General features: G+C 39.2%; 1 protein-coding gene across 10 annotated transcripts in view; it reads left to right on the plus strand.

The window, feature by feature from the left end:
- Positions 1-18,890, plus strand: part of pcnt (pericentrin) — a 62,939-nt gene that overhangs the window by 37,728 nt on the left and 6,321 nt on the right. For all 10 annotated transcript variants that reach the window (XM_077199418.1, XM_077199420.1, XM_077199421.1 and 7 more), the window contains 14 exons: positions 8-175; positions 1,413-1,565; positions 1,745-1,906; positions 2,812-3,804; positions 4,625-4,795; positions 7,404-7,904; positions 8,865-8,967; positions 9,080-9,252; positions 9,335-9,529; positions 11,883-12,053; positions 12,159-12,342; positions 12,457-12,679; positions 12,780-12,930; positions 17,323-18,021. In XM_077199418.1, the coding sequence (XP_077055533.1) occupies positions 8-175; positions 1,413-1,565; positions 1,745-1,906; positions 2,812-3,804; positions 4,625-4,795; positions 7,404-7,904; positions 8,865-8,967; positions 9,080-9,252; positions 9,335-9,529; positions 11,883-12,053; positions 12,159-12,342; positions 12,457-12,679; positions 12,780-12,930; positions 17,323-18,021 (4,047 nt within the window). The remainder of the gene's footprint in view (positions 1-7; positions 176-1,412; positions 1,566-1,744; positions 1,907-2,811; positions 3,805-4,624; positions 4,796-7,403; positions 7,905-8,864; positions 8,968-9,079; positions 9,253-9,334; positions 9,530-11,882; positions 12,054-12,158; positions 12,343-12,456; positions 12,680-12,779; positions 12,931-17,322; positions 18,022-18,890) is intronic.

Consider the following 18,890-nt stretch of genomic DNA (forward strand, 5'->3'; position numbering starts at 1 on the left):
CTTTCAGGATAAAGAAGCTTTGCAGCAGCAGCAGTATGCCAATAAGCTCCAGATCTCTGCCCTACAGTCCAAACTCGATGAAACCAGACACCGCTTCCCTGATATGACCCCTGACCCTAACCTCCGGGAACAGCTGGAAGCTACACAACAGGATCTGCAGACCAAAGAACAACAGGTGTGTGTATATCGAGCGCAGGATTATGCAGGTAAAAAGATTTGTGGAATGTCATGATTGAACAATCGGTGTAACAGTATCCAAGTAACAAGTTTGCATTTGCTTTACAATGAGTATAGAGGTCTTTAAGTTAATTCTCTAAATGAAATACCTTGCGGGTAAAAAGTATGAAATACCTTTGCAGTGGTATACTGCTAGCAGACATTCCAACACTGCTGAGAGTGGCGATTAGATGAATATGGGAATATATGCATTGCGCTTTACTCTCAATTACAATAAAATAAGCACACAACAATAATGATAGTGGTAAGAAAATGGCATTTAAGAAAGCATTTCATCATGGATATGTTTGCACAAGCTCTGCAATTCGGCACTCCAGTCAAGCCACGTTTATTTATATAGTGCTTTAAAGCTATATATTGTATACACCATTAAACATAAAAAAACGCTGGGTGGAATCACCAATATGCCAGTAATTCTAAACAATTTATCTGCACACTTGAGGTGGATAAATATATCCGATAAGAAGACATGCACATAAACCAAGATGGAAGCACATTTACCCAATAAATTCCTTGATGCTTAACAAACTCATGTGACTTTGCCTCAACAGTGGATGTGATTTGGATAACTGGACTAACCAGTGGAACCAATAACATTACACAGTATCTCAATTGTTGGTTTGACCATTCTGAAATGCCTGAGCCAAGTCTGTCATCAGAATGATTTGGTTTAATTCCCTCCCTGAAGTCTCATACAATTCCATTTCCTGAACGCAAGATGACATGACAGCGTTTTTTAGCAAAAGTCATTTATGATATTTGAAAAAAGAGCCACACCGATTGCAGCAACTTCCATATTTATATAGCTATTTTTACAGATATTCCGGTATTATGTTCATTCTTTGATTTCACTTGTCTTGAATTATATTGGGGCCTTAAGAGTTTAAGAGTACATGACACAACACCATGGTCTAACAACTGTAGGTGCAACATTTATTTTGCATATGGTAATTTTTTTGTGCTGCGGAAATGAGAATTGCTGCCAATGAGAACACGTATGATTTTAGCAGTAACATTAAACTCTATGGCTTTCAGGCTTTGTCAAAAATCAACTGTTAACATTTGTATGGTTTCTATTTCTGAGACAAAACGTCAGATTTATGAGTAAGATCTAATTTTGTTTCTTGTTCACTTTAGGGTATTTCTTTGTTACATTGAAACTTTTTGTCTCTTAGGTGGAGTTGCTGTCGGAGCGTATGAGTGAGCTTGAGAAGGATGTAGTAGTAAGGGAGGAAGAGGTCGGACAACTAACACTACAGCTGGAGCTCAAAAACAGAGAGAGCAGAGCTACGGAAGAGCAGCTCCACGCTCACATCACACACCTGCAGGTAAGGCTCTGGCTCCGTATAGTTGTATAATGACTGTAGTCTGGTAGTCATATTGTGGTGTTCTGTGGCCGTATGTTCACGACTTTGGATAAATTGTATTCATAGCACAGTACCTTCATAGAATATGCTTGGAGTTTTATGGAGAATGTTAAAGGGTCCTCATTGTGTCTGTCCTTTAGGAGACTGTGGACACTCTGACGAGGCGGCTAGAAGAGGGCAGCGATGAATCCATCCTTCAGCTACCTTCTGCCCTTCTGGAGGAGAAGAATATGGAGATTGACCACTTAAATCAGCAGATCCTCCAGCTGCAGCAGGAGCTGGACATGACCAACGATAATAAGGTATGACAAGTGTGTCTGATTCCTAAACATGAGTTTTAGTCATCAGATCTTTTTAGTGAATCAAAAACATGAAATCAGTCAGAGATGTTAATGAATAAGTTTGACCCAATAACTCGACTCGACCAAAAAATTTTTACTTTTTTAGTGTTATGTAGCACTTAAGGTTTATAACTAATTAAAAGCCTAGTGAATATATATTATAATTATAATAATGGTATCACTTTACAACAATGTTTTATTCGTTAACATTAATGTAATGTGAACCTATGAGCAATACAATTGTTACAGTATTTATTAATCTTTCTTAACGTTAGTTAAAAAAACGTCATTCACTTTGTTCATGTTGTATTTGTAAACATTAAAGCACTGTGAATTAACTTTTGTTTGTGCACAAGCATTATTGTGATCAGAAGTGTTTTATGAAATTGATTGAATTATGTTAGTACATTTTATTCATTGGTTTAGTATTTATTTAATATAGGATTCATTATTTCATTACATCTGTGAAAAGCTTTGTGTAAACAAACCTTTTGAAAATTATTACATTTGTCGTATTTATTTTTAATATCCCAACCCACACACACAAATTCTTCAGAAATACAGAAAGAATTGTTAATGTAACTAGAATAACAAAGAATCTGAAACATTCCTTTAAATTCCCATACCTAATATTCAGGAAGCGGACACATCTCATTTCATGTTTCTAAAACTGCATTGCTCTCTTTCTGCACCTTTTAATATATATTTTAGCTGATTCTATAATCAAAAGTGACTTGAAGTACAGTTACCACAAGTAAAGTAAATCTAAGGTTTAGTGTCTTGCTTAGTTTGAAGACTTCCGTAATTTATTTTGCACTGATTTAATATGCTGCTGGCTTGTAACTGGTCCTCATTACTATTTTCAGAAACTTGAGGAAAAGCAAGTGATAGAAGAGCTGTGCTCTCAGGTCGAACGTCTTCATTGTGACCAGGAACGTTTACGGCAGGCAAAGGAAGAGGAGACCGAGCAGCTCCATGAGGTTATTAACAAGCTTCAAGAGGAGTTGAGCCAGCTTGACCCCAACCATCATGAGGTCAGTGACCCTAGCACTGACAGCCCAGAGTCATCGGACTTTCCCTGGTCCACTCATCCCCGCCAGCAGAGGGCATCTGAGGAAAGCCTGTGCCAGGAGCTCAGCAGCCACACGCTGCAGTCGTCTCGTGCTCGCTTGCAGGAGTTAAAGATTGAGCTGGAACGTGCCGCCGGGGAGAAGGATTCTCTTCAGAAGCTGTTGCTCTCCCAGGAGGAACAGTATGGAAGTCAGGTGGAGGCGCTTGGCCTGAGACTTGGAGAGGAAAGGGGGAAGGTGGTCCTGTTGGAACAGGAGGCAAATGAGCTGAAAGTACAGCTAGAGGAGAAACGGACAGAAGCTGAGCGATTGGCGGCCCGTGTGGAAGAGTTGGAAGATACAGAGCGAGCTCATCAGTCCAACATGAGAGAATCTGAGCTCCAGTTGAGAAGGGCGGAGGAGAGAAAAGATGAGGTCCAGCAGGAGCTTGACAGGCTGCAAGAGGAGGCGAAGAACCAGCGTGTTGAGAAGGAGCTTCTGGAAAACCAGATCTCAGAGCTGCAGGACAAAGAGGAGCAGTATGAGAATGAGCGGGCCGCTTTACAGTCCACGCTCACAGAGCTTGAGGAGCACGTCCAAGCAGGCAGAGCCAACATCAGCGCCTTGGAGACCAGCAAAACCGAACTGTACATGGAGAGAGAGGCTCTGAGAAAACGGGAGGGATATCTCCAGGAGGAAATAGAGCACTTGAAACAGGAAATGACATCAAAGATGAACTACATAAAAGAACTACATGAGCAACAGGAGGAGACTGTGGCTAAACAAGGGGAAGCCCAAAAAGAAGTACTGGTGAGTAAAAAATAATTTATTAGTGTGTGTGTGTATGTGTGTCTGTCACCCATATGTATGTCTTTGTTATTTAATAGTTTTCATTTTTCTTTGTGGTGGAATTTCTTTTAGCAACACAGCGGTACAAACAAACTGTAATTGTTTTGGACTTGGACTCTAAACTCTTTCCATGTCTTGTGATGTAAACACGGAGTTATTTGGGAAGTTGCCTTTTGGTTTTAAGCTTTCCAGAGTCTTTAATTAGTTGCAGATCAACAAGGTTGTGTGTGCGGTCTCTGCAGTGCCTGAAATTACAGCAGGATAAAAAGGGGAGGAATGAGAACAGACTGATTTAGTCCAGCCCTCTGGCACACAAGAGGAGAGTTTCACACAGGAAGTAAAATTTCAAAGAGGAAGTCTTTTCTGAAGTCTTTTAAACAGTTTATTTTTAAGCTTGATCTAAATTTTGGATTGGTTAATCACAACGTAAGGTGGAGAGCCGCTCTATTTATATTTGCTGGGTTCTGAGTACAATGGAGAGGTATTTTATCAGATAACTGTTTCTTGCTAGTGACGAGTGTACTTTTTGTTGTGATTGAACAGGAGGCAAAACCCTGGTTGCTTTAACTTCTATCTTTAACAACTATTTATTTGGATTCTTTCATGTTCACTAGCTAGTTTACAAGAGAGTTGTTGCGCATTTAAACTTTTAGAAATGAGGTTGGTGCTCATTTTTCATAGCATGGCTTTAGCTAAATGAAGTGAGTTTGAAATTGCTGAAGTAATGCATTTTGAGTGAGTAGTGTAAAGGACTGTGACATTCAGTGTTTTATGTTTGCAGACATGTGCTGAAGAGACCTTGGCTAAAGCTGAGACTGCTTTACGTGAGAGGGAACAGCAGCTGATCCACCTGAGGGCGGAGCATGATGCTTTAAGGGCGGAGCTAACAGCAGTGAAGGAGGGTCTTAGTACCAGCACAGAGAGAGCGGAGAAGCTACTGGAAGAGGGACAGGTATGTGCAGTAGTTTATTTCCTTAATTGATCCACATTAGGGATGCTCCGATCGATCGGCCAGAGATCAGTATCGGCCGATATTCACATTTTATGACTCGATCGGTACTCCCTAAACTTGGCCGATCTCACAAACCGATCACAATTTGATTACGTCAAAACGTGAGAAGGTGCATGATCCGTGGGGACTTAAATTATTTGGCAGTCATGTCATTGTCGGTGTGGAATTACTATGATGTGTCGAGAAACAGTGAAAAAAATTAGCTATTTGCCATGTATGTTTCAAAGGAATCTCACGTGGAGCAGCATTGTCCTCCAGAGAGATGGCCTTTCTGAAGAGTTGCTTCGCTCTCAGTCCACACAGCGCCGCTCGCTCACACAGCGCCGCTCGCTCAGAACGCCACCAGTGACGCGCTGGTTAGGAAATATGTGAAATAAATTGGGCTGCCCGTGCACGACTAAAGTTTTTTTCTAGTGACTAGTAGTAGTTCATTTAAGCCATTAGTCTAATCGTATATGTATATTAATTTAATTACTTAAATATATTTGGGAGAAAATACTAAACCATAATGAGCGTTATCGTAATATTGCATATTCCGCATATCAAGCGCATGCATAAAGCTTGCCACAAAGAACCGGCAAAAGTAATGTTTAAGCAGCATGGTACATTTGAATTGTTTATTAATAAACTAGTGATTTCTGGCTGCAAAGATACAGTTGGCGATGTTGACGCCATTTCGCAGTAGTGAACGCGCCTATAGAGAGAAATGCACACTTCATACGGATTAGCCTACATAAGCAGAGAGTAGCCCATTTCTTATCGATTTGAATTTCTTTTTTAAAGCATTTCAAGCTTTCTATACGTTACCAGGTCTGTGAGGCAAGTCATTTATACGCTGAGTTGATCGGTTCATTTATGAGACGCGCTCTAGTTCACGCGCGGGCGCTTCCGTATCCTATATTGTCTGCTATATTTCGCTTCTTATTTATTAAATCCAGCCAATTTGTTGATGAAACATTGATTGAAATTAAGATACAATTTTAGGGAAAACGAAATTCACTTTAAAGAATGGGTTTTTTCAAAACAAAACTTAATTAAGTGGTCAAAATCATGTCTGACCCACTCCAAATGTCTCCTGATATATGGGGCATCTTATGATCCTATCTTACCCATCTCATGCGGTTCCTTTTTCATATAATCAACATAGATGAAATTAAAAAAAGAACATTATATTATATTAAAAAAATATGAAATATTTAGGTTTTTTAAGTTATATTTTAACGTCAGACCACTCCGCTTTTCTCGTGTGTGACCTATACATGCATGTGTGCGTGCATATCGGGGAGGGGTGCGAATTTCGAATAATACCCAGTCATCTTCGAATATTGTTTTTGCTTGAAATGCCCATCCCTTCTAATGAGTAGCATCAAACTACTCCAATTTGTTCTTTTAGGAGTTTAAATTATTTATTTTATTTAATTTCTGTCCTGCTCAGGCTTGTATTGGACAAGGTTCAAGTTACATCAGACTTCTCTATTTTAGGTGATTACATGTTTATGTTGTCCTCCAAAGTTTACTATTGGACAATGTTTAATTTAACCTTGTGGGCTGCATCAGACTGCTCCATTTTGTTTGTATTTATCTTTGTCTTATATTAAGTATATTAAGCATCGGGATCGGTATCGGCCGATCACCATGACAAGAAATCGGCTATCGGTATCGGCTGCAAAAATCCTGATCGGAGCATCCCTAATCCACATGTTAGGATATCTTCTGGTTCATCTTTTAAACTTTATTTATTTTCAAATTTAGGACTTGCCTATTTACAGCCAAAGTCTTGTTACCATGTGTCTTGCAAAATGAGTTCACTGGCTAATTAGTTTACTAAGTAAGGGAAAATATAGTCACCCGGTCATGAACCTGATGGGATGATCACTGTCAATGGAGGTTTAGTTTGAAATTTAATTGTTATACAGATTTTTAGTTCAAAATAATTTTATAATCTTACCTGTATATTATCTTTTATCCACGTTATTAAGCAATCACCCTAGCAACAAGAAACAACACTTCAACTATATTAGTTACATTAATACTAATATTAAAAGGGTTGTTCACTCAAAAATGAAAATTGTCATTACTCACCATGTTGTTCCAAACCTTCAAGACTTTCATCCGTCTTTTTATATTTTTAATGAAACTTGAGAGATGAATTGCTCATATGGATTACTTTTACAATCTCATGAATTTTTGAAGCCCCAAAGTTTTGGTGCAGTCAACTTTCAATAGAGGGACAGAAATCTCAAATTTCATTAATGTTAATTTGTGTTTTGAAGTTGAACCAAAGTGTTTTGGGTTTCTAACAACATGAGGGTGAGTAATTGATGACAGTATTGACTTTTTTGGGTAAACTAATACTTTGATAGAATTGAGTATTCCATAGATCCAAGTAATTCCATTATGCTGCTTAAATTGTGACATAGTTTTATGTAATTTGTGGTATAAATGACACCTTAGTTAGAAGCGTAGCATTAAACCTGGCACTGATTTTCAACACCCCAGCAGCATGGCAGCAAAAATCAAGTTTTCTGATTTGATCTTTCACCTTCAGACGAAAGATCGTGCGTTAGCTGATCTCGAGGTCCACAACCAGCACCTGAAGGCAGAGCTGCGGAGTCTGCAGGATGACCTGGCTGTGCAGGAAGAAGAGTTGGCCTATCAGCAGAGGGAGCTAGAGCAGCTCCGACAGCGCTGCAACCTGCAGGACCACCATCCCAAACACGTCCACTGCTTCCTCGAAGGCCTTTCCCGTGACCCGTCCCTCTCCGCCTCCCTGTCTTCCCCAGAAGTTCTGCGAAGGTTGGACTGCAGCGAAGAGCGCCCCTCTCGTCTGCAGGCATCTCATCTTTCAGAGCTCAGCGCACTACACAACGCCACCCTGGAGCTCCACAACCAGGCTTCACCCATGGAGCAGGACAAGGAGAGACCACACGGCAGACAAATGTTTATCCCACCTTCAGAGGAAGTCCCACCTATCACACACTCTGCATCCCCATGCTCGCTTTCTTTGTCCGAACACCTCTCTGTTCTCAACTCGCTGGAAGCAGAAAAAGTAAGCATGCATTTAATTTTTCAAAAGAAATGTACCAGGGCTCAACAGTTCAACAGGGCTAAAAAAAAATTCTCTTCTCCCTGCCCTGCTGATATTTTTACCGGCCCACCACAAAAAAAAAATGTTTTAACCTTTTTTGTTTAATGTGTCTGATAGGGCTGGGGATATATCACAATTTTTCCCCCAATATCATTAAATATTTGTATTTTTCATACTATTAATGGGGAAGGAAATTCATTACATTCATTTGAGGTCTAACAAACATGTGCAAACAACTTGTTTACAAATTAACTCCTAAGAATCTTTTTAATTGAGGACCCCATTTAATTTTTTTTCTGTTTTTGGATTTTAATGTAAATTTATCATCATAAATGTATGAATGAATTCATAAATCTTTACCAATTTCACCAGTCCTTAAACATGTAATCAGATAAAATAATTAATTTATAAATAAATTAAAGTGCTTGTATACAGTATATTTTAAAACCGATATAGAAATAGGAATACATTAAATATTTTAATAAATATATTTTTTATTATTGTTGTTAGTTCTGTAATTTTATAATTTCTCTTACGTTTTATTCTGCAGTTTTATAGTGAAGACATTTGAGTTTCTCTATCATGAACCTTCTTTCTTTCCTTTATTTTTTTGATTTAAAAATAATTTATAGCCCAGCCCTAATTTCAGAAAATAACATTTGTCAATTAAATGTTAAGTCTTCTTACAAGGAAAATGATACTTCATGGATGTGAAACCACCCACTTTGCTTGGTGAATTTTATCAGTTTATCAAACAGATCTGAAAATTCTCACTCTTTGGTTCCCTATGATTTTTGTTGTATTTGTGGAAAGTGTCCTAAACAAATGTCAATAGTTGGAGTTGGTGCTACATATGCTGTTTGTTCTCTTATTTGAAATTTTTAGCAAGCTAATGGTGTGATAATGGGGCTATGTTTTAAGGTTCTTGAATCTGACAATTCGGATGTAACGCTATCTCGGTCTCCACTTGGCTCCACCTCTCCCGAGTCTGTGCCGGAGTGGGTCAGCGATGGATACGGCAGCAGTGAGTTGTGTGTTTATGCATGAGTTTGTGAAAGACAGACTGCATGCGTTTAATAGAGGTTAATCTTATATCTTGTTGGAGTTATCTGAGATGTATTTTTGTGTGTGTGTAGACGTGAGCTCAGAATTAGAGGCCATGCTGAAGCTCGAGTTGGAGAATACGGAGCGTTTAGATGCTCATTTTGTAGAGTATCTGCGCTGCAGAGGAATGTCACCTGCTCAAAACACAGATAGCGCTGCAGGCAGTATGAATGAAAGCCATGAGGCCCTCACACCTGAGTTACAGGTAAACCATCTTCACAATGCTGCCCTCACTCATACATAAAGAAATGATTTGATGATTTTATATTTGTCTGTACCATGCATAGGCTATGTTGAAACGTGTCTACCAGGAAAGCTGCAGAATCCTGTCTTTGTCCCATCGCCCTGCCCCATCTGGCCAGTCTCGGCCAGATTCTGAGCCTGCTCCGCCCCCCTCCTGGCAGAGGGAGAGACGGGCCTTACAGGAGACCATCCTATCGCTCAGGGAGCTGCTCTGCAGGATGGCTGACAGGGAACCCAAGGTGAGACTCATTAGTGCTTTGCTTACCTGATAGATCTTTTTAAGTCACGATGAAACGGAATTAGTGACAGTATTGTGCCACGTCCAAGTGAAACAGCCTAGAAAAAGAAAAAAAAAGTAGTGTGTGGTCTTGGCTCCATCTATTGGTTGCTGGTTAGATCAGTGTTTCCCAACCTTTTTCTTGCTACAGCACAGTTTTAATAAGTAAAACATCCCAAAACACAGCAATAAGCACTAAAATAGCAAAATTGCACAAACATGCATTGCTTTAAATGGCATATTAAAACTGGATATTACATTAAAAGTAGTACTTGCATTTAAGGTGAAACTTGAGCTTAAGTCAGGTAAGAACATAAGGTCATATAGGTCATATTAATCATATCGCAATGTCAAGCCTATGCGATTATATGACGCAAAATGCTGCGATTTTTATATGAAAATAAACAAATTAGGGCTGTTAACGCAATTAAAGCAGCATCTCTTAATTTTTGTCATCCTTTGGTTAGCGTTACATGATCCCGCTCTTATTCTTGCAAATGCTTTTAAACCATTCATGCGGGACAAGACAAAAAAGTGCGCGCTGCATGTGAATGTCCTGACTGGACACACATAAAGATTTTGCGCTTGTATCGTGCGTGCACACAAGACAGCAGGCCAGAATACAGTTCTCTTTCGCGCTTGAACGAACAATAACACACAATTATACCAAAATGTCTTTTTGTCGAGTACCGGTATCTTCAAAACATAAGAGCAATCTTATGATGAACGTTAAGAGTTGTGACTCATGAGAGAATGAGGCGCGTGTGAGATCCGCATTTCTGTCAGCAGCGGCTGGTCTTAAAGGGACAGTACACAGTAGCCACTAATTATCTGTGTCATTAAATTTAATCAAAGAACAAAGGTAACAGAAAAAAACACTCACTGCTCTTGACTTGAGAACTTTAATAAGGATTAGTCTTTTATCCAGAGATCAATGGCTTATTGATCATTATAGGTGTTATCAATCATTTAGTTGTTAGTTAGAGTTGAGAAATACACATTTCAGCATTATCATTAATCTGTGGGTGCATTTTCCTTGAACCAAGCAAGTTGACTCATGAAACCATTTGTTTATTATATTTCAATCGCAATATTGACCTCAATAATCGCAATATGACATTTGCCACAAATCGTGCACCCCTGCTATATGATTCTGTTGATAAAACAACAAATTTACAGATCGTCGCTGTCAAGTGGAAACCTCATATTTTTAAATACTGTCGTCAAAGTTGGTATTTTGGCTTTGTATATGGCTAGACACTTGCTCATGTCATTATAGTATTAACATTTTATGAAGATCAAGATCAAATGGAGTTGCAAGGTTTTTGACTACCGAATGACATATGCATTTTGTCTGTCATTTAGAATGGGCGCATCTGAGGTAATTAGTACTTTGCACTACATTTTCCACAACTTGCAGGTTATTTTACAGGTTATAAAGTTTATTGTAGCTATAAAGGGTGCTTAGTTTTTCTTCTTGAATACATTTGGCCAAAATCTCAACATATAAAAGATGAAGCGCTATGCACAGGATATTTAAAAGCACATTTTGGCTACAACTAGACTGCAAATATCAGACTGACTCTTCTCCGCTCTTTAGATACAGAAAAAAACATTAGCCTTTATAGATGATGTTTCTTAAGTAAAATGCTGTACTCCATTCAAACATCAGTTAGTTATTTACCATTGCATTGCAAACAAACATATATATATACCGAGAAATGTATATAAGAATACATTTTATATTGTTAGTAATATTTAGTTAGGCTGAAGCAACTTAGGTGTACTTCATACATATACACATTTTATATGTATATGTATATATATATATATATATATATACTGTATATATACTGTATATATACTGTGTGTATGTGCATATATATATATATATATATATATATATATATATATACTGTGAGATAAATGTGTATATGTATGAAGTACAACTAAGTTGCTTCAGCCTAACTAAATATTACTAACAATATAAAATGTATTCTTATGTTTACTTTATATAAATCAGTAAAGATTTCTCAGTAAAAACACATGTATTCTGACCCTGAAGGTGGACAGTTTTAGAATTATACTAAAAGCCTTTTTACTTTGTTAAAAAATAATAATGAACTCAATCAGATGACAAAAGGCATGTAGAAGATTGTGTACAACAGGGTGTTTCAGTAAGTTTTGTTCATGTTGATTAGGCTTTGTAGGGGTAAAGATGTAACATGGATCTAGAGTTATGGTCTGCATCAGCATGTATGTGGTTCAACAGTCCACTTGTGTTTACATTTTTGTGTTTGTGTACACACATGAAGACTGACAGTGGGGATGTGGACTGGAGACGAGAGTTGTTGCATGCGGTCCGCAGTGTGTTTGACAGTGAACGGGAGTGGCTTCACTCTCAGCTTCAGGCTTTCATGACATCCAGCACTCATATGGACCTCACCCCTTTGCTGGACCAGTTGAAGAAACTGTTTCAGAAGCAGGTGCTGAGCAGCCCAGCATGTGATGCGGTTTCCACACAATTCATGTTCTTTCATTTTAATCTTGACATAGATTGTGCTTTTGTTCATTAACTGTTTCTCTTTCAGGAGGAGCAGCAGTGGAGATCTTTAGAGCAGCTGTTCAACGCAGACCGTCACAGTCTATTGGCTGAGGTGCGCAGCCTGCATGCAAGCAGCCAGCAGAGTCAAGAACAGCTGCGTCAACTGCAGGATTCACTGCACACTGCAAAACAACAGGGCATGGAAACGCAACATCAGCAGCATAGAGATGGTGAATATTTCAGTGTCATCTATGGTCAAAAAGTGGGAAAAATTACGGTAAATATAAAAAACCCCCAGCAAAATCGCTCAAAAAGGCAAATTTTTACTTTGTGCACTGTTTTAGTTGAAGAGCTTGAGCTGCGGCTGCAAAAGGAACATACACTGTCAAATGATCTGCGCTCCACTCTGGAGGCTGAAAAGAGTAGAGGGCTGGAGCAGCAGAGACAGTTAGAAGCAGAGCTAAATGCTGTGTCCGTGCTGAAGGCGGAGCTAGAGGAGACTAGACTTCAGCTTCAGTCAGCATACAAAATTCAAGAGGAATTAAAGAGTCAAATTCACAAGCTCAGGTATGGCAAACTTGTGCATGCGACCCTTTGAAAATGAATGGTCTCTTAAATCGTATGCCATAAACTCATACAACTTTTTTTTTTTGATGTGTGCTTTAAGGCTGAAGCTGGAAAATGATGAGGCTGAGCATCAGGCCTGTCTACAGGCAGTGGAGAAAGAGCAGGCCAGAGTACAGGAACTGCAAGAGGACCTTCAGCAGCAGAGACTCAACAGTCAACAAACAATTGAGCAAAACCACCAAACGCAGGAGGTAATACACATTTTTGATGTACTAACCTTCTTTTGGTGGGGATTTAATTAATGTCAGTGAATCAGTTCACCAAAAAAAAAAAAATTCTGATTTGTTCAGTAGGGGTGTGAAGCTACACTGGTCTCACGGTTCGGTTTGATTACGATTATCATGTCATCGATTCAGTTCAATTCGATATCACGATGCACTGCATCCTCAATTTTCAATTTTACTTCAAAAGTGATGTGTGCGTGCGTGCGCTCCACTGTTCGGGAAGTCGCAGTGACAGAAACAATGACATTCCAGTTTAGGTTTCAAGGGAGTGAAGCCTGTTTATGCCATTAAGAAAATTTAATTCTGTCAAATCAATTTTGTTTTAAAGAAAATGTTCATTTAAAGGGGACATATCATGCTAAATCCACTTTTTAGCCCGTAAATGCATTTTGTTGTATATTTGGAGTGTTTATAAGTACAGAAAAGTTTAAATTAGTCTCTTCAGGTGCTTCGTTTATATCTTTATATTCTGTTTTGGTCATATTTTGCAATCTGTTCTGATTTTTCTATTCTCTATGACGTTTTTTGAACAATTACGTCACAGTATTTGCAGCGGAACTGCCAAATAAGGACATCGACTCCCTCCCGGCCCAAAACTTCAAACAATCTGCCATTTTAATTTCTCGCTGCGATTTTGTAGTCTAAGCTCAAGGATGCAGAGAAATGAGAGGGTAGTCAAAATGTTCGGTTGTTGGATGTAGTAACCCACACGCTTCATTCGTCTCCCAGCATCAGAACCTCTTCGAAATGCCTGGTTGAGTTTTATTTTTCATGGAAATGTACCCACATCTGTGGGTGAAGTAATTTTTGTGTGCGCGAAGCACTTCAATGATAACTACTTCAGCAACCTCCGCCAGTATAAAGAAGGATTTGCCGATAGACTTTGTCTGATTGAGGGGTCAATTCCTTCTATCTTTGGAGACGACGAACCGAGCACTTCGGTAAGCTGTAAATAACGTTAATAAAAATAAAGTACTTTACCTTCTTAAAATACACGGTGGTCATGGTTTAGCAGTACCTTTGTCTTTCTTTCTTTTTTAAGTACACGTCTGTAGCAGAATTACTGTTGTTGAGTTTCATCATGACAATGGTCATTTAGCTGCTGTGTTTTCTGTGTAAATACAGTAACATACCATTGCGATACATCCATATGAAGATGTTGTTCTGCAGGTTCGTCGTCTTCATTTTCATCTCGCTCCGGGTCCGGCTCTGGCTCGAACATGTAAGGCTTGATGGACAAGTCTTCCATTGTTGACATTTTGTTAATAACGTGTGAATAAAAAGTTTCTGTGCCGCTAGATAATCGTATCTCTGCTATCAAACTACAAAAATGGCCGAAGGGGGTGGAGTTGAAACGAGTGTCACCTCTGCAACCTGGAGAGGGGGCGGGGTATGAAGTGTCTCATTTGCATTTAAAGAGACTGCACCAAAACGAGTTGCTCTCAGACACACATCAGAAAAGGGGCCTGTGGAGCTATAATAATGAGGAATTCAGACCCAAGTATTGCAGTTCCGCTTTATATACACCAAAAATTTATATGTAAAAAGGAATGATTTAAAAGCATGATATGTCCCCTTTAAAACCAGCGCTCATTCATCAGTGTATAATGTTAACCTAGAGATGCGCCCATTAACCGTCGCCGAGTCCGCTGTTCAAGGTGATCATCCATTTATAATCACTCGTAACAACACCGAATAATTGTAATTTGACCATCGGGTGTGGATACTTAAATCAGAGAGCATTATTGGGGCGGGTGGATGATATGATTTTGGCTGCGGATTCGGGGGACGTTGGAGTTCATCTGCTTAGTCTAAAGCAGTCAGACTCTGCCAGGCGTTAACAGCTCGGGGTGAACACGGCGAACGTGGTTTATCAAGTTAGTGGTATTACCTCCTGCATATTCTATTTGTGCGTGACATGAGCGCGCACAGTGCGTGTCTTCTCCAGGTCGTGCTTAACAGGTTGTTCATAAGAGCCGAAATGTGCCCAGATGTAGGCTTTTAAAGTAGTTGGAGCATTTTTAATTACTCGCACTCACTTCTCGCCTCCCTCTGCCATTGTATGCCACCGCAACAAAGCACATACGTGATAAATGACGTCAGAAAAGCATCAGTACATTATAATCGGTTATGGTCTATTACTGAACCGATACCGAGTCCTCCTCGTCTGCATCGCGATGCATCGTAGAAACGATTAATTTTGACACCCCTATTGTTAAGTGGCTCTTTGTTCAGTTTAGATAATGTGTCCTTTATGTGTGTGGCTCTTTTTGTTTTGTGTGTTGTGAATGAGGCATTGAATCTCTCAACTGATTGTTGTCTGTGACAACAGAATTAGACTTCTGCAATTGGCACTGCAACAGGCGCTGCAACAGTTCTGATAAGATGTCATGTTCTGCAGCATTTTTTTCTACCCTAATGGTAGTTGAACAAACTCAGGGTTATAAGTTTCTAGTTGACAAAACCAAACCAATCCAATCAGTGGCCTGTTGCATAAAGCCGGTTTCAGTTGCTACCCAGGTAAGTTCGAGATTAGTTTGAGCAAACTGTTTTTTTTCGGACTCAAGAAGATGGTTTCGTTTTTAGCAATGTTCATCACCATGGTAACTTGCACTACACAGCTAACCTGCTCCAGAGCAGGTTTTATTCTGAGTTGAAGATCGCAAACCAGAACTGGACCAATCAGCTGTGGGTGACATGGTCAGATTTACTTTAAGCTGCCTTCTCAAACTTTCGCTGCACTAGTGTTTATTCATGACTTCTTAGAAGTGAATCAAACTGACTCTCTCCCTGTTCTGTGTAATTGGCTGTTCACTGCACATGACACACTTTCAGGTGAACGCGCTTCAAAGTTAATCAAAAACTCTGGATTAAACCTGAGTTGACAGAATGTTTATACCGAGCGTTGTGAGACCCCTGAACCTGATCTAAACAGTTTGGATTTGTATGGTTTTGTCAAATCTACAACTTGCATGAATCTAGTTGAACAAACTGAGTTTCAGAGTAACAGGCCATGATGGTACCATGATGCTGATCATCAACTTTCTTGGTCAACTCGGGCTTTGATCCTGAGATCATGGAATGTGTTCACATGAAAGTGTGACATCAGTAGCGAACAGTCAGTCACATGCCTTGAAACCGATAAACTGTGATTCACTTCCCAAGAGATAGACAGCACAATTAATTTCTCTTCTGCCAAAAATTAAGTGGCATTATATTTATTAAGGGGAATAATAATTTTAATCATCTAGCAATGATTACTAGAAAGTAATCATTGCTAATGCCAGAATATTTTCTTAAAAAAATTTTTTTTTACCAAATGGTGACCTTTCATTTAGATCAAGAGAAACTGGAAGAGCTACTTCCACTTTGCTCACAGCTGATTGGTCCGATTGTGTTTTGAGATCTCTTACCTAGAACATAACCTGTCCCGGAGCAGGTTAACCGTTGAGTGTAATTACTATGGTGACATTTCTAAAATCCAAACCACTTTCATTGTGCCTAAAACTCAGGGTTGGCTCAAACTAAACTGAAACATCCCTGGCACAGTATATGCCCCAGATGTGTCAGTTCTCTTACAAATTAAAGTCTTCCTCCAACTCCAAAATGTAGTCTTTCAGTAAAGGGGCATATCTGTTCAGTAGATCCAACCAATGAAATACTGTCTCAGCCGCCTATACTGTAGCTCCTACTACAGTCTAAGGCACGAAAACAGTCAAGTACTTTAAAACATAAAATATTTATTATAAGATGATTATAAACACTGATTTACTTAACAATTTATTTCTTTAAAAATCGTTCAAGTCAAATTTATTTGCATAACGTATTTCACAGTACACGTTTTAAGAGCAGCTTTACATAAAATCAAGTTGGCTTATTTAATGTCTTCATACCTTAGATGCCTTTAGCAGATTAGAGCTAGGCGATAATATAGTTTACATTTTACGAGGATGTAAACTATCAAGCAGTTGAGATTTACTAGAGTATATGGTATATTTTACTCTATCCGTATATAGTATACTCCCAAAGATGGATATTTTATATAAAGAGCTATATACTGTATAGTAAACAACAATATAAACAATCACCCATCTGAGATTTGCTATATAGTATATATTAAATTAAGTATATTGTATGTATGAATGTATAGTAGTTATATAATTTGTTATTAATTTAACTTTGTGAATTATATGGTGATATTGAGGATGATGTTTTGAGGTTTTGTTTGATGCAGTGACTAACCAAATTACAATTTGATAATGTGTATCACTGCCATGGTTAAATGTCAGTATATTTTAATATAATTATATTATAATTTATCATTTGACCTTATGTGTTTTTTGGCTTTATATAAAACAGTCTTTGCACCTGGCTTTGAACGAGCAAGCATCACATGTCAGTCAGCTTAATTCGGCTCTGAACAAGGAGAGCATCACATGCAGTAACCTGCGCTCTGAGCTCCAGATCGAGCAGTCTCGCTGTGAGGCCCTAATGGCCCAGGAGCGAGAGCGCACTGAACTTGCACTTTCCCGCTTGGAGGAGGAACGCTCACGAACGTCGGAGCTCTCGGATTCACTCTCTCGCCAGGCCCAGGAGCACGCACGCCGTTTAGAGGAGCAAGCCCGCAGACAGGAAGAGGCCAGTGCCAACGACAGAAAGTTCATTCAGGACCTACGGGCACAACTAGAACACGAGAGGCGTCAGGGAGAAGACCTGGCAGCCATGTTGGAACGTTTGCAAGGGCAGGTCCTGGAAGGAAAGCGCAGGCAAGCGGAGGAGGCTGAGCGGAAGGAACAGAAGGAGCACGAGGAAGTGAAGAGACTCCGTGCTGCTCTGGAGGGCCTGCAGACACAGAAATCGGAGGTCGGGCGCACTCTAGAGGCAGAGCGAGAGAGAGCCTCTCACTTACAAGTGGAGCTGGATGTGATGAAGGAAAAGATGAGACTGGTGAATGAGAGGGAGAGAGTGAGGGAGGAGGAGATGGAGAGGAAGAGGAGACGGGAGAAACAGGAGAAGGTGGAAAAGGAACGGCGACAGGAACGCACCAATGAGAAACTGGTGATTTAATTCTTTTCATTTATCATTTATACCTGCTGTACTTAACAGAACACCCAACCCGTCATCCGGCAGCAACACTGATTTAATTCCATACCTGACCTTTTTGACATAAAGGCCGCAACCTGAACTGCACCCGCATTAAATCAACTACATCAGATAGACACTTTTTTTCTTGTGTAACACAAACAATCAAACCAACATTAGGCATTCTCAGTTGATGCATTTAAGAAAAAGAACACAGAACGGAGCCCAACATTATTAAAAAAAAGGAGAATGTGCATCCATTGTGTACGTAAACGATACAGAACTTTTGCCTATATGTGAACAATCTGCCAATACAGGCTACTTTTGAACAAATATGCATAATTCATCCAATAGACTATACAGACGCTTAGAGGTCTCCATAAATTAAAAGAACATATAGCCAAATGTTAGCCTTTACTGTCATTTAATATCGAGGATATTTAAGCAGATTCACTCTGCATTTAAATGTGGTTGTCTCTCCTGATATTATTCCGTGCAGCCTATATGTGGCCGTTGGTCCTCTTAGCAGCATGAAAAATAAAACTTTTATTCAAATTACTAATTGAATCGAAATAGTCTCGACTATTGGACCCACACACGAACCGCAAATGACAACGCAAATATTATTCCACCCGTTACATTAAATATTACAACGGCACAAAGCTTAGATGGGAGGCATGCTACAACTGAGTTTTGTTCACATCAAAAAAAAAATTATTAGAATTATTATATATCAATATAAGCTCTTCAAAATGGAAATCGATTTTTTCCCCCGATTTTTACGTGAGCATCATAACTTCAGTGTTCTAAAACAGTGTTTTTTTTTCTTTATTTTATTTTTTTAT

This window comes from Siphateles boraxobius, unplaced genomic scaffold, assembly GCF_051911475.1.
Source record: "Siphateles boraxobius isolate OS27281-9 unplaced genomic scaffold, OSU_SipBor_1 41, whole genome shotgun sequence".
Taxonomy (NCBI): Eukaryota; Metazoa; Chordata; class Actinopteri; order Cypriniformes; family Leuciscidae; genus Siphateles; species Siphateles boraxobius.